Genomic DNA, 27,511 nt, shown 5'->3' on the forward strand with positions numbered 1-27,511 from the left:
ACAAACTTTATTTTCTTCTATACAGGACAACAGTAGAAGTCTTGTATCTTACATAGTCTCATACTATTTGCGTAATTTTGATGAGGTGAGTGAGAATTAATTTTGCTCTTTTAAACTCAAGACCAAAAAGGTCAATGTATTAAATTTGTTTCTCTGCTGGTCAAGATGAGGGAAAAGTGCACAAATGCTCTTTGTGCTTTTAATTATTTATTTTAGTATATAAAAATGTCATGAACACTATTTAAATGTTTGCTTATGTTTTTGTCAGGATGCTGGAAAAGAGCAATGCATCTTTCCTCTTCCAGAGCCACAGGATCTCTTCCAGGCTTCTCAAATGAAATTTGAAGATTTTCAAAAAGATCTTCGCAAAATGAAGAAAGATTTGCGAGGTACTGAATCTAGATTACATACTAACTATGTATTAGCAACATACCTCCATTTTCATTTTTTGTATCATTTTGAGAAATTAGATGATGGTATAAAAACAGTTGTCTATATTTTGACTCCTCAATTAGGATTTTGTTTCCTTGATTTGATTATTCATGATCATTTTAACAAGACTTCTCTATTTTCTGTAGATAACCTGAGGAGGCATTCTTAAAATAAACAACCTCCCCCCAGTTAGACAAGACCTTTCATATCAAAACCAAAACAAGAAAGCTTTTTTTGCAAACTGAATTCCACAAGTCTTTCACCATAAGAAGAATGGTGAAGTCTTGGATCATTTCATGACAAAAAAGATGGATAATTGGTCCAAATACTATTTAAAGGATAAGAAAAAATAGTGTATATGGCATATGGTTAAAGACAGCTTAAATAACCCAACTTTGCTAAAATATAACATGCAAAGGAAGTAATATTTCTCATGCTTGTGAAATAGCATTTCTTTCAACATTTTAAGAATAAGATAAATTTCTTAGACTCCATTAAAGAACATGTATCACACACAACATTGGGAACTAAGCGCTAAGTTTAAGCAAAGTAAAGGTACAGTTTGTGGAAGATCTGAAAAACTTCCTCACTACCTTTGCTAATATTTACTCTTGCAGCTCTCTGCCAAACTGGCCAGGTATGTAGTATTATGTTAAATCTTGCAGAGAAGGGTTCAAATCAAACAATCAAATGATCTTTGTATTTCTGTTGTATTGCTGGCTTTGGAAGCCAAATATCTAGAGACCAAGGAACGGTTTGGTAAATCATCAGTCCCTGAACAACCTAGAACAGAAGGCTCTCTAAACAAAACACAATATGGTAACTAAATTGTATCTCACCCTTCCTTCTTGCCCTATCAAGTTTTCTGTTTGGATGTTTTAAAATTTATATTAAATACTTAAAGTTAATATTTAAAGTTGCATCAGGGCCACTAGTGTGATACTGAAGAGCAAACAGAAGCAGCATCTATTTGCTGCCCTGAACAATTTAGGGGGAGGAAAAAAATCCCACAGTTCAGCCACAAGGATTCATTTTCTACCGTAGTTCTTGCAGCTTTCAAATTATCAGAGGGATGATCTCTAACCTAGAATACAGAAAAGAAAGATGCTTAGGTTTGATTGAGGAAAGTACTTTAATTCACGCTCATATTTAAGAAATTCCATGGAGGGAGAAATTATTCCCCATAAGTTCACAAAAAATGTCTTTCTGTGGACAAAAGCTGAACTATTTCTAGATTAAGGTTGAAATTTGTGCACAGATATAAATCTTTTAAATCTAGACTCTGCAGTGATCAAAGCAGATGTTCTGCAAAAATAGAAATTACATGCTTTGCTCAGCCATGAGACTGTCGTCAAATTCTTTCTGTGCTTTCAGTTCCAACCCTTATGCCGGAATATCAGTGGTTATCACTCTATTCTCTAGTTAGAGAAAGTGGACAATAACTGGAGATGCCATGACTTTTTGCCGATTCCCTTTAGTCCTAACCTGTCTGGGGTTGACATTGGCGCCCTTTGATATCCAGTCCTGGATATGAAGTGATTCTTTCAATACAAGTCTGCAATTCTGCTGCTTTATCATCAGCCCTGGATGATGTAAAATGCTTTATGCTGATACTTCATTCCAAAGGAAAGTGTCACCCTAAATTCAAAATAACTTCTGTTAAAAGTAATTTATGTTTGCAAAATTCTGGCTATCCCAACAGTCTAATTGTCTGAGCAGTGAAAACTTAATGCTTTCAGTGAGACAAATTAAGCAAATTTAATGTTGGCTTTTTTTTTTAATAGGATACAAATTTTAACTGAGTGAATGAAACAACTTCAAAGGCAGTTTACCTCTGCATTTAGTTTAAGAACGTCACTAAATTTGCTAATTTGCTGCTGGAACTTATGACTTACTAGAGCAATTCTCTCCTTAAATAATTGAGCAAGAAGGGGGATGTAAGTTGCTGAGCAAATTCTGACAAAAACCTAAATATGATCCTCTCCTTTTGAAGTCAGTGAGGGTAAATGAGTGTCGAATATTCCTGGGAAATACCAATCATTCCCAAGTTTAAGGCCGAGAAATAGATGCCTGTGAATGCACTACAGTTTTGCACTGAGATGCATTTTTGTGGATGTAGTGTGTAACCTTGGCCCCATTTTCATCAGTAATTTAATGGAAGATTTTGTAAGAGGATTTCACTCTTTTTTTTGTTTGTTTTAGTTGGTTGGTTTTTTACTTTGAATTATCAGTGAAAAACTTAAAATTGCACCTAACTTTGGTACAAGCAGAGTCACTAGTTTAAGATTTGTCCATGTTGGCTTCAAATACACTGCAAACCATGCACAGTGAGATCACATTTAGTAAAAATGGGAACAGGAGGTGTGTGTTTACCCATGAAAAAAGCTTCTGAAGATATTTTATTTCTATCCTAATACTTTCTATGATCAATTTGTTCAAAGGTAAACATCAACCCGAAAGGATCCCTTCATAAAATTACGAGAAAGCTTAAAAAAAAAAAAAAAGTGAAGGTTATTATATTAAAAAAAAAAACAAACCTGCTTTGTAACCATAGCAATAGCAATTCATTCTAGCAGTGCTGTGTTTTTGCATCTACATATGTCAGTAGCATATACAGAGACATGCATATGTCACTCATTTTTATGGTTCTATAAAATAATTGTGATAGTGTTTTACAGCTCTGAGCTTGGACTCGTGTTTGTGTTAAAGGAGTAGTTGTGTTGATTTGCTTAAAAAGATAAAGCATTTGATATTAAAACTTTTACACTTTTCTCCTTTGTGGGTGTAGAGGCTTTTGTCCATTTTTAAGTTTTATGAACTGTGTGCCTTGCATTTGTAAATAACAGAAAAATAAAGTCTCTTCCAAGATTTCAGATTAAAAGCCTAAGTTCAAAAGACTTTCCGGGAGGATGCTGTGTGCCTGTTCCAAGACAAATCAGGCAGAAATTTAATTTATGATTTTTTTTTTTTTTAAATTGAAGAAGAAAATCCACCTCACCTAAGATGATAATGGAAGCTACGCTAACCAAACTTGCAAATTGCATACGAAACTTGCAGATTATTCAGTTTGGTTTTTGTTTTTTAACACCCTGTGGATAAAGTTTATATACTAGATGTTTTAAGAAATAGAAGACAAAAGAACAGATAATGCTTTTTATTACCAAACCAAGTGAGTTTGGCTCCATCTGTTGCCCCCAGATTTCACAGCTCTCCGGGATTCTCACTTTAGCCTTTTTTACTTCAGTAACATATAGTTTGTTAAGCAACTTGATCTGCTTTTGATCTCTCCTGGCTGTCAGCAACCTTCCTTGATGCAATCATGCCAAGTGATGACTTCTGTCCTTATGTCATTCCATGGAAGAAACCTTAGCACTTGCCACATGACTTAAATCAACTCACCATGTAAAGAAAACTGGACATCCAGGGTCACAGGAATGATGCATGGCTCATAGTGATTAGGTCCTGTGTTGTGTATTTATTATCAGTATACAGTTGTAGACTTTAAAAGATGGTTTCATTTCTATTGTAATTAAAATAGGTAGGATTTTCACTATTCTGTAAAGAGCTTGGGTTGGTCAAAGATTTTTCACAAATAGAAAAAAGAGGCATTTGTTGCATTTATCTGTCATGCCTGTGCAACAGTGTCCAGTAGACTCTTCACACAGTAACATGAAAACATATTTTGAATCAATTAATGTTTTAATCCTCTTAATGCTCTGACTCTCACTGGAGGTACAGTTGTGGTTTAGGAAAATACTGGACTTGTGGCCCATTACATTCTTCATGACAGGTATTTAGTTTAGGAAAGAAGTAGGACACTAAAATGGCAATGAGAGTTATGGTATTTATGAAGCACTTATGGCACGTTAAACTGTTTAGAATTGTTCTTTGGCTATGCATTAACATTTTAGCTTTACAATAGTAAGTTTATTCTTGCAAATCAGATTAAAGACTAATTCATCTTTTGTCATTTATTGCAAATCTTTCACTGAACCTCAGCTAAAATGGAATTAGAAACAACGTTAGGCAGAAAATGAATGATAAAATTTTGAAAAGATGAATGATACCATATAGTGCAGGCTGATCAAGAATAATTCAGTACTTGTTTGTATGTCATAATGTTGTCATACTTTATTGTCTTTGTTTGGCAACTAATTACAAGGAATAATTATGATAATTTAAAAATTATTTTATTATGATTTTTTTTATGCTATGAGTGCTTACAACTCATTGAAAAGTCTGAGTTGAGAAGAGGCTAGGCTGTATGGCCCAGACATCTCTCTGGTTTGGAATAATGTGATTGAAAATATTTATAAAATGTTAAGCATGTGCAGATCACTTTGTATTTTGAAAAGTATGTTCCAAGAAGAAAAACTCTCAATAACTTGGAAAAATACCTCTATTTTCCTGAATTTGCTTCTTACTGTCACCTAAAATTCTCTCTTCAGCTTGGATCTGCTAGTTGTAGGGCTGGTATGTGCTCTCAGGTTAAATACCTGCTGTTTAAATCAGAGCATTGGAAGCATAGTATTGTGCAGTAAAGTCTTTTTAAAGTTGAATTTGGGGTCATGTCAATATGGGACTAGGTATAGTAGATAGAGAAGGGATAGTAGGGTGGTTCCTTTTCTTATTCACATGGGTAGCTATTAACTATTTAGATTCTGACAAAAACATTCCTCTTGCCTCAGTAAAGGCTACTACTAAAAGCTGGGAAGAGGCACCAAACCTGAAAGTATAGTCTAGCTGTAGTTTGGAAGGGGAGATTTCTCCCCACCACCCCATTCTTGTGTCTGGGGACTGTGGATTACTTTGCAAAAGGAGGCTACATCCACCATTACTTCATTCATAGGTAATATTTACATTTGCAGGCTAAAATCCAAAAAGTACACCATACTCTATTTGACTGTCATCCTCACCCTTCCAGAGCTTCATTTTTCTTCACATTTGGAAGGCACTCTGTTTTCATCACAGTGATGGGGCTACGACTTTGGCAACATTTCAGTGGTATTTCTTGACCAGACACAGAACCTTCAAGAGGCAGTATTAATTTTAGGCCACTTTACCTATCAGAAAGTTAAGTAGCTAAAGTCATTTAGGATGCCGCTACAGGTGATAGAAAAACACAGGACTGCTCTGGAAGGCAATTTGTCACCTCCTAAAATTGATCACTAAGAAATGTCTTGAGTCTAATCTGGTCATGTATCTCTTAGATAGACTTCATTTCATCCAACTTTTGCTATCCTCAGAGGTTTCCCACAAACCTAGTATTTCTTTGAATGTACCACTACACTTGCGTTCCAAGCTGTTTGAAGAGAAGAGGGCAGGGAGCTGGATCTCAATCCAGGAGAGAGGAGAGAGAACTGAAAAATTTGTATAGTTTGAGAGTTTGAATTCACTGCCTCTTCAATAACTTCCTGTCTTAAGATACTTTGAAGTGTCTGTCTGTGTTTCTGTTATTCTCTGTGAATAATTTTGATGTAAATCAGAATGAAGATTTTCACAATTAAGAGTTAAATATTTTATTCGAAAGTGTTATCTGTGATATGATGTGTAGATCCATATTCTGTTGCAAAGATGCTTTCAGTCTTTTATAGTGAAATGCCAGATCTCTCAAGGTAAATAGTAACAAAATGATATAGCAACAAATATGAGTTTTGGTCAATCCTACAGTTACCTGTACAGTTTACCTTTACAGAAGCACTTATTGTGTTAACCAAATTAAATCTTTACTTTTACCTACTCATCAGCTGTACATCCACAAGTTCTAGCTGTTTGTTCAGCTGTCATTGAAAGGGTTAATTGCTGCAGCTATGCTGCATGCAGACTCCTAAACCTAAACCAGATGTAAACTAAAGCTAGGCTTTCAGTCAATCTGTGAGTCATATTTTACTGTCCTTAAAACTCCAAACAAGGAGCTGTCTATGGAAGCCCTTGAAGACTCAGCAGTTCTTAGTGTAAGTCTTTGCAATTCCAAAAAAATAAATAAAAGAAAATTAAGAGGTCTTTCTGTACTTGTGGCTGAGTTCATCAGAGTTTGTCTTTTGATGAGGCCAGTATTGTTCCCTTTTGGTAAAGTCTAAGCTTTCTTTTAAAGTCACAGGTTGTAGCTGTAAGGAGTACCGAAAGCACTGAGGAAGTTGTGAAAACAGGGGTTATACTCTGCCTGCTTTCCAGGCAGGTTGAACACAGGCACATCTCCTGTAGGAGTCTGTGTGCTCAGAACTCCTGAAAATTAGGGACATAATTTCAAAACTTTTTTAGAGATTTAAAAACAAATAGATCATTAGATGTCAATGCAATTCATGCCCTGAAATATCTTAAACAGTCTTGAAAATCCTCCCAAATTCTACAGAACTTTTATAGATAAGTAGGTGGTTTCAGATGTGGTTAACCATTAGGTTATGGTCCTCAGTTACTTGCCTGTCCTAGGATAATTCAAAGTTCTGTTTGCTTTCTTATTGTTTCTTTTGGATGTGACATGAAGCTTGTATGTTTTGGGGGTGTTGAAACAAAAATCATACGGCCCATTATTATTCTGACCAAAGACAGTTACATCAAGCCTACGGAGCAGCTGATCACCTGCTCACATCATTTTCTTCCAGAAAGGCATTTCTTAGGATCAGCAGAGATTTGGCCTGTGCTTCCAACGGCCAAAATTTAGTATCCAATAGAATAGGTCAAAAAAATGTTACTAAAAAAGAATTTTGCATCTTGGAAACAATTTTTTTCTCCTTTTTCTCCTTTAAAATAAAAAAAGTAAAGGAACTATTTTTGATCCTGAAAGTGGGCTACATTTTAGATCATTTACAAAAGTTTCTTAATTCCAATGCACGGAATGTTTCTTGACTCTTCTGTTCTGTTTCTTTTCTGTAGAGATGGCTCTCAATCAATATTGGCTGCTGTGAAACTTTGTATAATTTTAGTGTATTAACCTAAAATAAAAAAATAAACATGGAGGAAACGAACACTGTGGTTCAAAAATGTTGATAAATTGTTTGTATTTTAACATGGAAAAAATGAATGAGGTGAAACTATTTTTGAGAGATTCAATACAGCTGGATTTTTTTTTTTTAAAAAAAAACAACTTTAGATCAGTTTTGAATAAAGATTTTTCACATTGATTTCCAGATCAGGAGCATTTGAAAGATTTGTGTATGTATGGTCAAAAAGCTACAAGTCTAGATTTGCCCAAGGCTTGGAAGCTTCCTTCACAAGAATGCATTGGTGTTACAATGCATTGATCTTAGAGACCAGAGGAAATTAGATGGACTGCTGGTCTTTTCCATTGTTGCAGTGGTGCTCATATGTTGTTAATGATAAAGAGGGTTGGTGCAGGGAGGAGTAGCTTTCCACCCTGCCCCCTGCTTAGGTCTTGAAGCCTTTGCAAAATATAAGGTCAGTGCACATAGACTGGGTAGTGAGGATTGCAGGGACCTGAGATATTCACCCTGCAAAGCAATGTGCAGAAGTTGCATCTCTTTTTGATTCCCGTTTGGGCAATACCAGGCTGTGAGATAAGCTTCTAAACAGTGTTTGGCTTTTTGAGTGCCCGTATGACTCTCACCTGTAGACTCTTGAACAACTTTCAATTCTTTCACCATATGAAAATTTAAAACCTGTTTAAAATAAGCTGAGCTGCCTACATGGGTTACTTTGTCTAAGTTTTTCTGTTTCTTGTGCATCTCCCAATGTGTGAGAATAACAGAACCTGTGAGAACAGGGATGATAACGGAGGAAGTTTTGAGTCTGTGACTTGATGGAAGTCAGAAAAGATGGGAGCTTTTGTTTCAGACAAAACTTTTGAAAACTCCTCACAGCAGAGCCCCCACAGCAGAGCCCCTTTGCCAAAACTAGTCCTTTGTTATCTGGGATGTTTAGCTGGGCTGTTGTATGTAGAGAAATGAGTTTGAATATGGAATTGAGGAAAAATAATCAAGTATAGAAGATTGTTTTGGCATTTTCATATACTTTTTAGCATGTTTCACCTCCACACTGCTTAAGAGTTATTAAATACACATTTGAAATAGATATTTATTCAATATTTTTTCCTTCACTGGGCAGAAATACTGGTAACTATCTAGTGCTTTGTTCCTTTCATATGAATAGCACTTGGCTTTCTCCAGCTGCAGTGAGGAATAACAATATCTCATCCAAACAGAGGAGTTTTAGATGCAGTGAAAAATAACAAAATATGACAAGTAAGTGCCATATCCAACAGGCTGGGCAGGGAGTCCACAATTAACTCAGTGCTCTGTAGAACTGGGAAATTTAGGCAGAGCTTACAGGTGTGTTAATTCTTTAATGAAGAAAGCATCCAAAGAACTAGTTTGCTTTAAGCATCAGCTTTATCGAAACTGGCAGATTATAATACTGATAGCAGTATGGTAATAACAGCATTTCTCTTTTTTTAAAAGTTAGATGTTACATATACCTTACTTTTTTTAAAGCAAGAAAAAGGGATTCTTCTGTGCTTTCTTTTGGCTTGTAAATGAATTATGCATCACTTGCAATCCGGGAACAGGGTGAATTAAGTTTGTCAGAGTAAGACCATTTACCTGAAGTTTCATTCAGATCAGTTGAATTTGAACCACATGCTCCCGTTGTAAAATCCTGATACAGTAGGTGAACAGTAACTATTCTGATCCTCACTGGAAACACAAGGCTACTTCCAGCACCCTGGGAGATTAAACATTTTGCCCAAATACACATTATACAGAAAATGATCATCTGTAGTTTTCTGCCATATATGTCAAAGAATGTACTGGTATTTTAAAAAAATATAACTGGGTTTTAGGACAGGCAAACATGGGCTTTAATGTAATTCTCATAAATTGATTATTTAAGGGTTTTTTAAGGCTCTGTTTCTTGGTAGATTGGTAGCTGTGTAGGAACAAAATACACAATGAACATCCTATTCAATCCTCCTGCTGCTCAAAACTTCTTAGCTCTGTTTAATTTGTACCTCTCCAAGCACTGCAAAGGGTTGATATTCTTTGTTTCTAGTCTAAGCTAAAAACTTACGTGTTAAGAGTGAGAAGAAAGACTATCTTGAAAATGTGCGTGTGTTTGCTTGTTTTCGTCAACTGTAGAAGTGCTTTAAAAATGCTCAGTGTTTGAGATGGATCTGAACTCTTATTCTTCTGAGTATCAGTGATTTTACTCTTGTCTTGGGGGGGAGGGGGGAGATCTGGAGGAACAAAGATATCATTAACTGCACTCCTTTTCCTCTTCACTCACATGCACAAACAAACCACGGAGGAGCTTCCAGTGTCTGAATGGGTGAAGAAAGAAGGATTAGTCGTTTAATTATGACAGTACTACCTGTGTTGTTCTTTTCCATAGTGAAGTGAATATAAAAGTTGGTATGTCTGCATTTCTTTACAGACTTTGAAAAGGGACTGCTGCAAGCTATTGGCATGGGTACAGGCTAAGATACCTTGGTGGGCGTATATCCTCATATATACTTCTCTCAAATTAGCTGAGATATCAGGAGTTCATCTTGAGTTGCAGACATTAAGTAGAGGCAATAAAATGTTTTACTTCTGTGAAGAATGTGCAACCCATATCTTGGAAAAAGATATGGAATTTGAGTGATATGAAATGGTATGTTATGGCAGGTTGTATAGCATCTTTCAGCCCTGTCACTTAATTCTGCATAGGAAAAAAGTGTAGCAGAAATTCTTTACTATCATATGTCACCATCATAATTTTTCTCCATCATAATTTTTCTTTTGAGGAATGGTAGGTAGTTTCTCTGTCTGTTCGTCTGTTGTATGCTGTGTGAAAATGCATGGTTATTTGGGTCATTTGCCTGTTTCAGATGCGGTGACTAACATTTGTTTAAGAATCTTCAAGATACTTTGGAAACTTTTGGGATGCATTTGTTTTCATACTGTTTATAAAAAGATTTTAAATGGAATTTAAAATATTTCTTTGCCAGAAGTGTAAGTGCATTTTTTTTTCTATTTTTTCATAGTCTTTAGATATAGCAAAAATGTCAGCACGGGAAAGGAACTCTGAATCATTGGCGCTTTTAAAAGCTGTGTTTGACCAACATTTATCAAATAAAGGAAGAGTTTTCTCCAACATTTCACATGCAGCAATAATTCCATTTTCGTAATTGGCTTAGTATATGACTGAATGTTTTACAAGCTTGTCCATGTGATAATGCATAATATTTGTGGGATTGTTTTTAAAATATTGCTTCATAGGCAGGGTTGCTGGTTTAATTAAAACATCTATTCATGTCATCATTTTTTTTCTAAAAATCTTCTGGTACTTGTTTTGATTTTGTTCTAAGATAAATAAAAATATGAGACTGAAATTGTTATCGTCATCCTGGCATAACTCTGTTTATGTGCATTTACTGAATATTTGATTTGAGTCAGTTTCCCTTTCTATGTGCATTTTAAAAGTTAGTTTCTCTAATTGTCTTTGAGAATTATACCTATGAGAAACAATGATTAAACAGTGCCTCTGAGATCCAGTGCTGTATCCTGCAAGGATCTGCCCCAGACTTAGGAGGCTAGAGGAATAGTACAGTTGAGACAAACCAATTTATACAGCTAACTGTAGAAAAGAGTGTTGTGATTACCATCATGTCTGTTTACTTTTGGCTTTCTAGCTAGAATGACTAGGTAGCCATGTGCAAGGGGTTGGCTGGCCAGCAATCGTCACAAGCAGTGAACCTGTGGATCTGTGGCACTTTATCTTTAGTTGCTATATCGTCATATTCTTTTGGACATATCATTAACGTTTTGCTGGAAACTAGGTACTAGTATTATTTATAGATTATAAGTTTGTGCTTGTTTAAGCGTGAATGAGATGATGACTGGTTTCTGATTTTTTTTTGTCTTTTCTGAAATCATTTCAAATTTTACAGAATCACATTTCTAGTTTGTATAACAGTGATACATCTACGTGAGGATAATGCATTTTTGTATGTGTGCACTTTTATTGCAAATTTTGAGGAAGAATCAAGCAGGATTCATTTGTGTTGAAAGGTGATGGGAATTTATCACTGCCTGAAGAGATTTCCACTGTAATACAGATCAGAGCTTAGCATTCTCCCAGAGTAGCGTCATGTCTTCTGTTGCCCCAAACTGAGTGAGTTTGAGTAGTTAGTGGGAGCGTGATCATATCAACTTGTCAGTGACTAGTTTGTGTTAGGGCTGCTTCAGGCTCCAGCTTCTTTGCCCTAGACTCCAGCACAGTAAGAGCCAGTCTGTCCGAGGTCTAGCATAGAGTTCAGGCTATGATAACTATGCTGTTATATTCTGGTACTTTAAACATTTTGCACAATTACTCTTGAACAATGCAAGACACTTCACCACATCTGTGATTTTAGCAGGTATCAAGCCCTCATCTATGCTTTACTCACTAAATTAAGGTCCTTCCTACTCTCTGGTGCAGATTTTGCACCTGAACTTTGTTTTGACTGAGGTATCCTCATCTGAGTCCAGGTGTATCAGCATGGCCTGGGATCTGAGTTTATAATTTTCTTCACATAACTTTCATACTCTTAAAATTGTCTTTCTCCTTTAAAATTGGATTCTTTTCTTCATTTCCACTACTGCTCATTTAACCTAAAAATTACACTGGCCATCTTCTCTTTGTATTTTGGTCAAAAACATTTGACTAGGAACATAACAGCTTCTGAATATATTATTATAGTGTTTATACTTGAAATAGTGTGTTTGAAGCCTGTATTCTAGCCATGTCACTACAGAGATACACTAATTCAACAGCATCTTTTAATACAGTATGCATAGCTATACCATAATGTGTCATCCTAAACTAATCTGTTACTTCAATTTCAGTATGTGAGACAGAAGCAGCAAAAGTTTATCAGCTATCACTAGAAGAGCACCTCCAGCCGTTCAAAGACAGCATGGAGCAATTCATTAGTCAAGGTAAATAATGAATTGTCATTTAACCTTTTCATGACATTTCAAAGGAAAGTTATAGGAACAATGTTTATACATTGTGAGAAAGGAACTGTTTATTTTGGCATCATAGAAAGATGTGGATTAGTTTAATCAGATGCCACACAGTTCTAAAAGATTTGCGAGATGACTCTGTTGTACTGTAGGTGACTCATTCTCTTCTGTATGACAGCAAAGACAAATGCTATTGGCTTGAGTGTGTGATCTTCTGATAAGTTCAACATTCCAGTAGAAAACAATTTTACAACCTTTGTTCCTTGAAAAATTATTGAAGCTGGATCTGTTTCATTAACTTCTTTCCAGAGCGATAATTCTTTTGTATGTGCCAAAAACATGGTGTATGTGTAACAAAAGTAGTTACAGGTTTTCCAGATACAAGGCAAATCCATATGAAATACTTGGATGTGATTAGTGGAAAATGCTGCAAGAGAAAATATTTTAGAAGTATCTTTGATGAACTGGCATCTCGAGTGCTAGAAGGAAAGCACATTAACAGTGAATAGACTATGCATGCAATGCTTTGATAGACTCTTCTTTTTACAAGACTGTGGGAGGAGTGGATGACTTTAATGGCTGACTAGAGGTATATCAGAGCATTTTTTGAAATACTGCTCTGAGTATATTCTCTATTGACCAATTGATTTTTTTAATAGAATTTAGAGTTCAATGTACAAGGGTGACAATGGCCTAGTGAGTATACATCCATTTCTTTTTAACTTTCCTGGCCACATTGCTGCTCGTTCTACTTTGATATTGCATTTTGTAATGGAAGACAGATCTGTTATCTCCTAATGAGGTAAGTTATGTGAAAAGTCAGTTTCCACTGCTTATTCAACATAGCTCCCAGTAATTCTTTAGCCTAGACCTCTGTTAATTGGCTATTGTTTATAGAATTCATTGTTGACTGACTGTCCATCGTTTGAGAGGTCAGTCAGATACACATTTATCTTTTCTTGATTGGAATATTCAAGGTAGATGCTCATCTGAACAATTTAAAAATGGAATATATGTATTTTAATATATACTGATCCACACTATGGTACTCCTGATTTCAGTGAATAAATTCAGGTAACAATTTGTATATGTGACTGTTGCAGAAACACTGCTTTGAACCATCAAATGTTAATCGATGTTTCCTAAGACATAAGTCAGTTTCCAAAGCCTGAGAAACAGGATGCTATGTCCCGCAATGTATGTGATATATAAATGTTACATTAGCGGCATGGTTAAGTGTGTAGCTAATGTTTTACATTAGATTTGTATTATTATTGGTATATGTAAATAGAGGACAATCAAATCACTTGTTAGTCTGACACAGGTTGCTAATGGTGTACTGTAAATCTCGCTGTGTTTGCATGTTAACCTTAACAAGACAGTAACAAATCAAATATGGGGATTATATTATGTTATATGTTACATATATCTGTTAGATTTCTTTCACTTCTTTTAGAAAGTTTTAACAGTCTTAGAAGTATCTGACTCTGTATTTTAGCCTGCTTACAGTTTTTGACTATGAATACCAGAGGGTATTTACAGAGGGTAGGCAATAGTAATCTGTTCTATTTTTGCAAGGATGTATGATTTCCTTCCTTGCTTATGTGTCTGTTTTTTGGGAAAGTAAGAAAAAAGATGTACAAATTCATCTCATTCAAAGAACTATGCTATGTTCCCATGCTAATAGTGGATATTGCCAGGTCACTGACAAAAGAAGAAAGCTATAATATCAGTAAGTTATCATTGTCATGTTTTAATAGAAATAATTGGAATTGAGAATTGTGACTGTAAATGTATTGTGAATAAACAATTTCTGTATTTATTTAAAATTACAGGGACTACTTTTGAGAATTCATCACAATATAAGAAAGACAGAGGTTAACATATAGGAAAAAAGAATCCCTGGTTAAGTTCCAAAAATAAAGTAATTTTAAATACCTTTCATTATGAAATCCTTTGTTTTTACTTCACGGGATTGAATTCAGACTTGAAAGAGGCCATGTTTAAAGCAGGATTTCTCTTTCCTGTTCAGTGTTTGACAGGCTTTTGATCTAGATATTTTTTCTAAGGGCTTTTGTTGTTTATGTAGACATAATCGATGAGTCTTTTCAGCTAGACTGCACACATGATCATTTAGAAAAACAGAAGGACAATTCTTGGCACCTTTTGGGGATTTGTGTTTATATAACATATGCTCTGGGCAAAGAAAAATCCAGCTTTAAGTTTTTATCTTTCCGAGTTCCAGTTTCTCTAAAGTCAGAAAAAGTTTTAACTTATAATTCAGATGAAAAGCATTTTTCATAGGGTTGAATAATTTGGCATGTTTATATGATGCCTTTTCAGAGTAGGTAACTTGTGTGCATAATGGGACCCAAAAGTTCAAAGTAGCTAGTTATTTACAACGTATTCACTTGTACTTGTTGCTAGCAGCTAAAATGGAAAGTGGTTTTCCCACAGGCAAGAAATTTGGACATCAAATTAAATATCCCTGGCAAGGAGTTGGAAAGGCACTGCTTTATAAGAATAGTTACTGTCTGGCACAGTTATGTAACTTTGAATTAAGTTATTTTTACCAGTCTAGCTGATTGTTACTATTAATAAAAATCTGTTCTTTTTTTAATGTTAACACATTTATTGGGTTCATCAGAGACAAAAAAGGTGATATATTAGAGTTCTTTTAGCTTACTTTTAAAGAGCATTCCAGTAAAAGGATGAAGAAGGAGATGAAGGAAGGAATGTGTTCAGGGTCGTAACATTTTGAATGAAAGTGCTAGTGGGATATATGATTGAGGTGGTCCAGCTCTTGCCTTGCTAGTGAGTAGGCTAAATCATCAGCATATTCATCAAAATAAACTAAGTAGTCACAGGGTCCCAGTCCCTTTTCTGATGGATTTCAGTGTCATTTTTAAATTGATCACTCTGCTTAACAGAAGATCAAACTATCTGTCGTATCCTCTCTATATCAGACTTGGAGGATATTTGCAAGTATGCTCTAGCCTACGCGTTGCTGAGGGCCTGTGTGCCTTGAGACCACCACAGCACCCCTCTCTGTTCTCTCTTGTTTTCTGTCCTTCTCTTTTTTGGGACCACATGCTGCAAACCATCTGTCAAAAGATGTATAACACGTGGTTTTTACCTTTATTCAAATGTTAATCATTTGTGCTGAAGTTCTCCATAGCTGCAGGGGATTTTTTTGTTGTTGTTGTTTTTTAGATTAAGCTACTTCCAAAAGGAGTTTGTGGAAAAAAATTGTCAAAGTGTGTAAGAGTTTTAAAAGGCATGTTGTTTTGTTTGTTACATATTTCTAACCATTTCCTTGTAGGTTTGCAGTATTTGAGTGATATGAAACATAAGCCTGACATTTAGTAGATAAATGGTCCTGTTCCAATGAAGAGTTTTTCAGGCCAAGTTGCCAGCATCTGAAAAGTACTGCTTGCATGTGCTCAATATAGGGTATGCCTTCAGTGAAGTTTTCTGTCAGTAGGTTACTCCATACAAGTTACCATAGTCTGAATAAGATAGATGACAATGGAAAGCACCATTTGAGAATTCTGTCCCTTAAGATCTTAGTTGTGCATGGGATAGGGACACAAAAAATCTGAGATCACATCCACCAGCTCAGAAAGCTGAGTCTATCGCTTCTTTTCCATGGGGCTGTGGGCAATGTGTCCATCTCCTCAGGATGGACGGGTCAGGGACAGCCACAAGAGGGAAAGTACTGGAGGGCAGCAATCAGCGTGCAAATTTTGGAGGAGTCTCCTTAGCAGTTTAGTCCTTTAACTTTGTCCCCACTTGGTAGCACAGCCAGCTCTCAGAAGAATGCGTGTGGATGACCCACAGATGAGTCACAACACCCTGGTTTTAACTGTAGTTAACCTTACAGTGTTTGCTGTTGGGACTCCAGCTAGGCTATGTGTACTTGTCAGCCGGACGAGGCAGGAAACTTCTGATAGGAGGCAGCAGCTGCCATCCCTTGGAAAAGTAGGTCTGCTTTGGCACCTAGGAAGAGGCAGTATGTTTGAGTCACAGCTTTTCCAGTTGGATACTAAAAGTTGTGTTAGTGTCACAGACTTGAAAGCTGAGGAAGTCATCTGATACCATATTCAGAAGCCAAGCCAGTATCATTTATTTTAGACTTTAGAAAAAGCATTATAATTTGGATTACTTAGTTTATAATTTCTTTCTGGATTATTTGAGCGCTAGAATGGACTGCTTATAGAAGAAGTAAACACAATTTTCAGATGATTAGCTAGTTTTTGAAAAAAAATTTGGAATAATTCTGATATGTTTGTAAGTTAGAGTGAGCAAGGTCCTCGTTTGATCTTAACTTCCTTCTGGTTTTGTTTTACAAAATTCTCCTGCTCTTGTTAGTGAATGCCTGCACCAGGCTTCATTCGGCTGGACCCAGGAATACAGATTACTCTCCAGACCTAAGTTCTAGCCACATCCTCGTAGTCCTGCAGAATAAAGATGCTAAAGTTGTCCTCTGGGGTGAACTGTCTGTAACAGTCTCCCTCTTTTGCCAGGAACAGCATTCAGGAATCCAGTTTCCAAACCTTTAGTAAATGGATGTATAAATCACAAAGTGTGTTGTATTTATCTCTGTAGTTGCAACCAGATAGTTGGCCATGACTTGCTCTTTTAGGTCAAGCAGCAAAAGGCTGTGCATCAACAGATGATGGATTGTGAATGAGACTAAAGCATCAGGCTGAATCTTGGATGACTGGGTTCAGTTCCTGGCTCCAAAAGAAGCAGGGCAGATGATTGCCAAATGAACGTTGCTCGGGTAATCTTAATTCTGGCATTGTCTAATTCCAGAATGATTGATTTTGCAGATTCCACTTTCTTTAAATGTTGCTTTTATGATTTGATTAATATAATGGAGAGCATAGTATTACTTCTGAATTTCTTAAAAGATAATTCTGACTAAAAATATTAGTAAGAATACATATTAAGACATATTTTTGTTTTCCTTAAACAAAAAACAGTACCCAGACCATTAAAAGGTTTGAATATTGGTAGTTATAGGGAGGCATTCACTTTGAATATTTTTATTAGAAAAATATATTTATTAATAGGATAAAAAAATGAAAGTTTTTTAATTTAAGAGAGTTTGTTGGAGGAATATGAAGAAGGAGCAGCATACAAACACTAAGACAAAAGGTGGAGGAATTTACACTAAAACAAATTAATTCCATGAATGTTTACCTTTCTGTGTTAGTATTCTTTTCATTGGATTGTTGAGATAGCTTTTTAAACTTGTTCTTTGAGTGCTGAAAGTTTTTTTTTTAATCTTGCACTGACATGTTAATGCTAATAAATAGTTTAATGTCAGTATTGTATAAACTTGTCCTTACCCCCATTGTCAGCACCTCCACTGGTGTGCATTATTACATAATAATCCTAATTCACATTGTTTTGTATTTGCTGCACTAAACAGGTTTCAGTGAATTGGCCTCACCTGCCTCAAAGACAAGGCCAAACCTTTAGACCGGGGATGGCAGCTATCTGTTTCTTTGGCACAGGACCTCATTTAAGCATTTTTATGCACATCCACAGGCATGTTTATAGGTTGTCCATCGTGGACAGCACAGGTGTGGTGCAGTAAAAAGGTATATTGGCTTTAATTGGGAAAAGGTCAATACCATGAGTGTCAGAGTAACAAGAAACTGATACAAATCATCTACCCTCAAAAATTCTGAATGAATGCAGCAAATTCAAGCATTACTAGAAGTTAATGAAAACATTGTGGATTATTAGGAAAAAAAATTAATACATGTTTTACACCCTTTTTCCAGTGACACCCAAGATCCTTTCAAATAACTTTGACTTTACCATTTAGTTCTTGGGATGGAGAAGGAAAAACAGAGATATTAAAACTTAAGTAAGACTACTTAGCCTCTGCATTTGCACTAGTCAGCATGGCATGGCACATTCTCCAGTGCTGCAGGATGCAGGCTTACAGCTGGACAGTCTTCCTTTTAAATCACGCCTGAAAAATGTAGCAGTATCTTCACTGTGCGTAATAACATACATTTAGTCCTAGGCATGGTAACTAATAGTCTATTTACTACCTAGTCCTGACCTGACTGGGACCGTTCTGCTGGATTTTTGAATCAGTCCAGGGAAGATGGGGAGAGTAGGTTTGGAGGAGGTACTCAGATATGCACATGAAATGGAACATATTTCACTGCTTTGAATGCGACACATGACAACATTATAGTGTTTAGTTCCTAAATGCACATGACTAGAAGCATGGTGGTGTGATACCTTTTCAGAAGTCTTGCCTCTGGTTCTCCCCGTTCACCCTCCTGTTCATGTGACAGTAAATGTCATCTTTCAAAGGGTGACAGTTAGCCTTAACCATACCAGTCCTTTACCAGACTGAGAAGAATTGAAAGAGGACACTCAAATAGCAAATACCACAGATGGTAGCCTCGCTCCAGTGGCTGCTCAGCCAAGCACGTGTCTGAGCACCAAATGTCTGAACCTGTGGTTACTCTCGTACTGAGCAGGATTATTATTGTAACAACACACCATCAAAAGCTAAACTGTCTCACAACGATCTAAACCCAGCTCACGTTCCCTATTAGTGGGTGAACAATCCAATGCTTGGTGAATTCTGCTTCACAATGATAGGAAGAGCCAGCATCAAAGGATCAAAAAGTGACATCGCTATGAACACTTGGCCGCCACGAGCCAGTTATCCCTGTGGCAAATTTTCTGACATCTCTTGCTCAAAACCAAAAAAGTCAGAAGGGTTGTAAGAAGGCTTATGGCAGGACTATAGTAGGTAGGACTTTTGCTGGATTTTGATCCTTAATATTAATTAAAGTAGTCATTTCTTTGGAGAGTCTCCTTTTATGCAGTCTGTTGTTGATAAAATAGCCTTAAAGTTTTTATTTCAGTAATTGCATATTCATTAAAAGTTTGAGCTGTGGTTCCATGGATCTTACTCATAATCTGTGGCAATACCATATAATTTGAGTTTTTCCTGTTGTGTGAGAGCATAAAGTCACTGTGAAGTGCCATTGATTGGAATAAATAAAAACGTGCATGTGTTTATCTTATAGCTGTTGAAAAAACTGGAACAACATATTTAGAAAAATGCCCAGCATATCAGCAGTTATCTTGAAGAAACTGGGGCCTAAATGAAATATTTAAATGTTCGGTTTTATGTGTGCATGAAACCTAGAAAGTGGGGGAGAGGGGGAGGATGTCCTCTCTGCCCACAACCTTCTGTGAATTTGTCATAGGAAATCTAGAAGGACATGGGAATCCTGCTGGGATTCCCAGAAGAAATCCTGCTTTCTTCCACTGCAAAATTTTCTTAGGATGCATATACCAGATAATAATAATAAGCCATCCAAATGTTCTTGGATCTTTGTTCAGTGTAAATAGAAATTCTCAAAACCATGGCAACAAAGCTGTAATGACTCATTGTAAAGGCATTGTATCTGTCAAAAAAAAAAAAAAATCCTGGCTCCACTTGAAAGTTACTGGAAAGCACATTCATAGCTAATTATAAACAAATACTAGTTAACACTTTAAATAAAAAGAGAAAAAAGCAAAAAGATTTAGAACATAGACAAGCAGATGAAAGGATTCTTCTTGCCTTCCATCTGAAATTACTCAGATGCATTCCTGTATTCAATTACCTGAGAAGATGTGATATTCCCTTAAGAGAGATCAGGAGATCAGAAGAGATGGCAGTTTCATGCATCTCCTTGCTCATAGTCCTTTGTATCTGGTTCAGCAGAAATACCTTAAATTGCAACAGGGTTTGAGGCCAGACAGCAACTCCAGACAGTAATCACTGGGTCAAGATCGTAACACAGGCCAACAACAAAAAGTTCTGGTGGAACATAAGTCCTTAGATTGATGTTGGAGTCTAGGATAGACCTTCTCTCAGTATGACAAGGTCTACTCAAAATCATTTCTGAATTTGAACCAAAAGGTGTATCTTTTTTAAAAATTGTGTTTATCTAGTACATTTGCATGCACAAGTATGGATGATCCTTATTAACTGTTATTTTGAGTATATTTTTTTCATAAAACTCCTGCTGTTATTGCATATTCAGTTTTAAGCTAAAGTTTTAATATTTTTTTTACAAAGCCACTAAGCACCAGCCCTGTCATCATTTGAAGATTAATGATCAACCTATTTTCCCTTACAGTCTTACCTCAAACCAATTTCTTTTTTGGCATTTTCTATCATTAATGACTGCTTACTTCTTCCTAGTGCCACTCGTGTTCCCCACCACATTAGGGTTTATTATAGTAAAAATAAAACATACAAAGGAAAAGAGCAAAAACAAACTTTAAAAAGTTAAGACAAAACACATTAGCAAGACCCAAGGGGGGAAGAAAGAGGGTTTTTTAAGACCTTTCTAGTGATCCTGATGTCTTTTGTAGTTAATGTTATCAGATATTTCAAAAATATGGTGTTGAATGGTATGCTGATGTGCAAATAAAATAGCTGTAAGTATTAATTTAGTGTTTTGTTAGAGCATTTGAAAATCACATCTACCACTGAGAAGAACAGAGCATGTTAAGATTACGAGCTCTGGCAAAGTTCCTGGAGGCATGGACATTAGATTGTTATACCAGCATAAGTAAATGCCTCTGTGGTGGTTGTTCATCCTGTGTCTTCCCTCTGTCCTTGCTTTCTTCCTCACCTGGTCACATGCAGGAGATACCTGCAGAAGGTATCCTCATGGCCTCTGATGGCCATCTTAAGGTCCGGATCAGCAGAGGGATGACTGTCCTACCTTCCACACTCTTTTTGAGAAAGTCTGTCCCTCAGCTTCAGGGTTTTGTGGCTTTTTTTTGTTTTTGTTTTCAAGTTGGTAGCCTTACTTGAGGAGATATTTGGTTTATTTCCACTAATTTGTTTTATATTCACTCAGCAGCACTGGAGAAAAAGATATGTTCTCTATAAAGATCCTGGAAAAGCTGCAGCAAACATTTGAAAAGAATTAAAAATAGAGATTTTTCTTTTTTCAGTAAAAATGATTTCTAAGAATTTCACTGCTTTCAATAATACGTATATAGCGCAAGGACAGAACAGTCTCAGATTAAAAGAGCTATCGTAAGTTTTTGTCCTCCCAGTTAGTCTTAGGGCAAATATTCCTTAGATTTGTTAAACTGTCTGGAAGAGGAGGTAAAGAATGAAATGCTGCATTTTCAAACAAAAAACTGCAAAAAATGAGAAAATAGAGACAATAGAAGTTATGTACAATGTCTGTATGTACATAAAATAGTCCGTTTATATTAATGTAAATCACCTTTTTAATGGGATTTAATGTTGAAGGTATAATGATTTAAATTTGGAGGAGAATAGCATTAAAAGTTTGCTGGATGGAAATGAAAAAATACTTCAAAAATGTTCTTAGTTCACAGAGTGGCTTGATTCTTGTAAAGAATTTAGCATATGTCTGAAATATCACTTGCCATTGAGGTCAGTGGGGACAATTTATGGTCAAAAAATGACTCGTGTGTTTATTTTTGAACCCCTCTTCATTTAATTTCATCTTCTAGGCTTCTTAAAAAAAAAAAAAAAAGAAGAAAAACTATTTGCAGAAAAGTGAATGATACTGTTTTCCTAAACACAGTCATTTTCTAGGATTCCTTTGTATACTTCTTACATTCAGTTATTTTAGATACTTCAGATTTTCTTAAATGCCTATGTGACTTCAGTATGGCTATTCATATATGTGCCTTTGCACAAGTGTATAGGTAATCTTCGCAGGACTGGAATCTAAAAGAATTGGAAGAGCAAACATAGAATAAAGGCGTATATCATTCTGGAATGCAGGTATATATTGATAACAATGGAGCTTTTGCGAAATAAATTATTAATTAGACTTTGAGGCCTAGTTTGAAAGATCATCTTGAATTTCCTGAGGTCAAGTTTTATGCCCTGCTTATAAAGCATCAAACAGTAAATTAAAGAAATTACAAAAAAGCAATGATAGACATTTAGAAGATCTAATGTGAGTAAATTTTAATGGACTACATATGCCCCGTAGTTAAAAGAATTGACTGAAGAGTCTGGGATACAGTACAATCCTAGTTCTTGGGAAAGAATGACATAGGGAGGAAGGAATGTACTTGAATTTTGACCAAATATATAAAGTATTTAGGAAGTATAGGCCTTGCTCTAAAGGGAGACAAACATTAAATAATATGAAGGTATCTTAATGGAAAAAGCAGGCAAACAGTGGAGCATCATCGCACAAGAAGGCCTTAAGACATTTCAAAAGAAGTATTGGAAAGGAAATTAGATAACTAATTCAGTGTACATAGTAGATACTAGATTACGGCAGCTCCTCTAGCTTGCTCTGAGAGGTCACTTTCACTCTAAAATGTTCTTTGTTTAATATGGTAATGTTTTTTGAAATGCCCTGGGGTCAGTTTTCAAATATATCCTTTTTAATATATTTTGTAGGATATATATGCTTTCAGGGTTATGAGAGCTGCATATAAAGCCCTACAAGATATTGAAAGTATGCAAGCAGAGATATAAAACTAAGTTTTATTTCTACTCCCTGCTGCATTGCATAAAATATAGGGACTACTATTTCCTGGTATGATATATTCTTTAATAGGTTTGGAACAGTGTCTTTGGAGGCTGTTTAGTGAATTAGTGTCAATGACCAAGAAAACTACTCCAAGCAGGAGACTGGAGAGAAGATGGTGAGTCAATAAAATATGGACTATTTTCATTTGGGATAGATCACCAACCCAAGAACAGAAATTGCTGTATCTGCCATAAGAGCCTACAAACAATCACTACTGTAGTCACCTGAAGGATTCTGAATATATACGAAAGCAAATGTGCCTACTGGATCACTACAAGATGACTTTTAATCCATTTCAGAGGAAAGCACTAAGATTTTCTAAACTAATCTTGCTTTCTGAGGACAGAGAGGGAGAATTTTTAGTGGCAGAGCTAAGGGGCCCAGGTGTGCTTAGGTGGCACTGTACACCTGCGAATGACCTATTTGCCTGCCCCAGCTGTTGCCATAATTCTGCAGAATCCATAGGATCACTATGAAATGGGTAGAAATTTTCTCTAGTTTGCCTCACCCATTAGAAGAGTTTTCTCCTGTGAAAAGAAATACAGTTTTCTCTCAGCACTATTGTCTCCTCATAGGCACATTTCTGAAGCTCGTATTCAGGACGTAATTGGTATAGGCTTGCCAAGAAGGAAGAATGTCAAACTAGTGCTTTTCAGGCATTCTCCCTACTAGTTGTGATGAACTACTTTAGAGGCAGAAGTGAGAGTAAAGATACATTATATTGAATGAAATGGTAAACTCTAATGCACTGTGAGACTCTTCAACTGAATCTATCATCATAACCTTAATATTCAGAAATGTTTGGAACTTTTTGGAAGCTGTATTCTGGATTTATTTTTCCCTACACCAGCAGAAACATGGGTTGAAAGCAGTTTACAAGTGGGGAGGTTAGTACAGAGAGGAATATTGATAATCCCTCCTATCAGATGATCATATTGGTGCTCAATTCCGGAAAGTATAGGAATTTCATATTGCTTCAGCATCTAATGGTTATTGCGTTGTATTCAGATGGCAGTAGTATTTCTGTGCTTTTCGTATGAAGAGGATTCCTTCCCTTGCTGGTTAAATCTCAATGTCTGTCTTCGACTAGCCACTATGTATAATTTTGAGATGTTTACTGTAGTGCTAGTGCAAAAGTAATCTTCTGAATATTTGCTTTAGACTGGGATATAGCTCCCTAAGTGTACTCTGTTTTCTTCTCTTTCACTGGTAACACCTGTCATCTTGTTAAAGTAGAACCATTTTAATGCTGTTCTGTAACCGTTCTCATCTAGAAAAATAAGAAAGTAAATGGAGTGCAAGTCAGATTCTCACCTGAATAATAACTTTTTGATAATGTGCAAAAGGTTTAGAAGTGTCATCATGTATTTGGAACAGTCTAAAAGGGAATTCTCTTTTGGAGTAAATTCTTTCCTGAAAAACTCTGCTAATGCCAAGATATGATCTGATGCAGGATGAAATCTCTCTATGCGAGTATATTAGCTGCCATACATGTATGTATGTATTACTTTTAAAAAAGTGTTATTACATGCATCTATATCATTCAGGGATTCTCAAGATTCTTTTCTTTGTGTAATATTCCCTTCTCTATGAAATGATTAAAAGTACAGATACTTGAAGTATTTTTTTTTTTTTATTTCCTCTCTGTACCATCAATAGTAACTTTCCTTTTTAACTTAAAATTGAAACCAAAGTTGTTCCAGAATGGAGGCATTTTAAACCCTGCTTTTAAGAGCCAGGTAGAATTTGTTGTGCTTGCACTCTTTCTCAAAATGAATCATGGAATGTTTTCCCAATTGTTGTCTGATAAACAATTCTTTGTAAGCATGTGTGGGAGGAAAGGAAAGGGGGGGAAAAAAAAAACCTAGCCAGCTCAGATGCTGCTGCTATGACCCGTCAGTCCTGGAAATGATGATGATCATATGTGATATGTATACTAAAAGACCGTCCTAAGCTACAGCATGCTATCTTCCATTTCCAAAAATTGTTTAACTGAGAGGAGTCGAAGTTAAATGTTTCAGTAATGGAATTATTTATTTTAGGAATTGTATCCAAAGATACTTAGTGAAAGTGTTAGCCCAGAATAAGGTATCGGAGCTCCTTGCATCGAGGGATTTTGTGTGCAGTTTCTTCTCTCTTTCACCACACAGTTTTACAACAAATAATGCCTTGACTTCCAGGGTCGACCTACGAGGTGGGGGGGGGGGGGGAAGGGGACTGTCAAAGCTGCCAGTTTTCACCTGGTTTCATATCCAAAGCAAGGCAAAGCTTTCATGCAAAACTGTAAGTCAGCCCAGATTCACTCAACACTGGGCCCAGGTTCACTCAAAAGGGTTGTGAGCCCTCACAGACCTTTTGAAGAATCTGGGCTGAGTTTCAAGTCAGTAATGAAACCCGTGATCAAGCAGGCTTCACGTGCTCTTGAGTTTCCTTGAGAACATTTACCCAGCTCTCCCTCAAGTTTCCAGTGGTTTGCTGGGATTTTTTTTTTGTTTTAAGCAAAACAATGGCGGAGTCTGAGTCTTCAAATAATCATTACTAGATACAACGCTTGCTGGTGTGAGTAATCCAGGCCCTGCTCAGCCTACTGGGAGGACTACCTACAAATAGAAACAAGCATTTGCAGCGTCAGACCCATACTCCTGATTCTTGTTCTAACTGGGAGGGAAAAGGGGGAAACTCCATTTGTGAATCTTCGCTACAAATTTAGTGTTAGTGTATGTTTGTAAAGTGCTTTTGATTGAAACATCATAACAGAAAAATAGTGGTTATTTTTGTTCCCTAATAATTCCATTGTTATTCTCACTTGTGCCAAATTTAAATCCAGGGTTTCCTATTTCAAAGGTGGTACATCTGCAATACAGAAAAATAATTATTATTATAGAGCTGTGTAGGAAAGTGGAATGAAGAAAAGGTAGTTTAAAAGTCTGTGCGTGTTTTTCAGTTTTTCATATAAATTCTGTGGAACTGGCATTTGTCTTCAGGAAAATTCAAAGCTTCTGCATACCCCAAAGCCCGCTGACTCCCTGGAAGTGAATCCTAAACTTTTCCTCAAAAGTTAGCAGGGCAGTACCCTAACAGACCAAAAAGGGGAATCAAGTTCCAAACTAAAAAGCTTTTGACTAAAATCTGCAGATCATAAATGGGACTTTAGGTATGCTGTATAAATGTGTACTGTGTATATACAAGCATAAGTCTTGGCTGTGCATGTGTGCAAAGCCAGTTTGTGCTATCACTTTGCACCTTGATGATGCCTGAGTTAGTGTGCACATTCCTGTAGATTTTGTATATCGGAATTCCTGTCTAAATTAAGTAAAATGGGTACAAAATAAAATGTAAGAAAATGTTTGGAAAATAGATCATTTTTCCCCGATTTGTAGCAATGACAGTTGAGTATTTTAAATTTTCTTCATGAAATGGTAATTTCCTTTGACTGTGTAAAAACAGTCATGTTTTCAATCTCTGTGCACAGTGGTTCTAGTACTCGAGTAATTAATACATCCTGATTCTTTCTTGTTTAGGAATGCCCATTCCTAAACTGAACTCTTCTGGGGGAGAGAGCTTTTATTTTTAACTTTCAAGCAACTTTTTAGGACAGGTGGGAGGCTGAACCTTCCTACTTTTCACTCAGATTTTCTTCCTCCTCTTGTTAGACAAATTCCTATATTCATTAAGTTTTCAGAGTTATATTCATGAGTTGGTTGCTGTTGTTTACATTACTGGGGAAATTTTTAATTTTATTTTTCTTAAAATTTGAGATATTTTCATGGGGATATCATTCAGGTTCTCAGAATTGATGTAAACGAGTACATCTTCAGGTGTTTTTAATATATTAATAGATACAAGACTTATGACATATGTACCGTGAAAATTATCATAAAACAGCATCTGTATCTTTCATCTTGTAGCAAATTCTTTTCCTGTATTTTTACAGCTAAAATAGACCAAGAAAATGAAGAGAAGTCACTCACAGAAGCACATAAAAGGTAAGAAAAAACAATGTAATAAAATCCTTCCTTTGAATAATGTGTTGTTTTAGAAGTTGCTGTTTCAGAAGCAGACTGTAAAATTTTTGGGTAGTGAAAGAACTTCATTCAGAAAACCAAATGATATCTATTTATTGTCAGATTTATTTTGATCATTAGAAAAGAAAAATTGAAGGAATATAAGCAAGCAGTATACCGTAAAGAGAAGCATTGTGTGTGACTCTGCTCCTTCTGAAAATGCATCTTCCTTATGTAAAAATAATTTGAGAACATGACAGTTGGATTGAGAGAAAACTGTTCATTTCACACGAGAATCATGGTGATTTGACAGATGCATAGCATTCCCCAGACAGCTATTATTCACTAAGTACCACTTCCTGTGCTTAAAAATGTCTGCTGTAAAATAAGGAATGGAAATCCACTTTAAAAATAGCAATAATACGTATAATTAAATGTGACTGCCTTTGTAGAAATGCTAATAGATCTTCAAATAATATTTGTGGGGAAAAAAACAAAATACTTTATTAAATCTCATTACAGATGTGATCAGTTGAGAACATTTTCAAAATTG

The 27,511-nt window shown here is 36.0% G+C and overlaps 1 protein-coding gene across 2 annotated transcripts in view; it reads left to right on the top strand.

Annotated features, from left to right (window-relative positions):
* The window catches only part of FMN2 (formin 2), a 170,239-nt gene that overhangs the window by 108,936 nt on the left and 33,792 nt on the right, over positions 1-27,511 (top strand). Inside the window, exons 12-15 of one of the 2 annotated variants that reach the window (XM_064509354.1) lie at positions 26-85; positions 269-389; positions 12,252-12,344; positions 26,889-26,940. In XM_064509354.1, the coding sequence (XP_064365424.1) occupies positions 26-85; positions 269-389; positions 12,252-12,344; positions 26,889-26,940 (326 nt within the window). The remainder of the gene's footprint in view (positions 1-25; positions 86-268; positions 390-12,251; positions 12,345-26,888; positions 26,941-27,511) is intronic. The other variant, XM_064509355.1, reaches the window with a different exon arrangement.

The sequence above is a fragment of the Dromaius novaehollandiae genome, chromosome 3 (assembly GCF_036370855.1).
Source record: "Dromaius novaehollandiae isolate bDroNov1 chromosome 3, bDroNov1.hap1, whole genome shotgun sequence".
NCBI lineage: Eukaryota > Metazoa > Chordata > Aves > Casuariiformes > Dromaiidae > Dromaius > Dromaius novaehollandiae.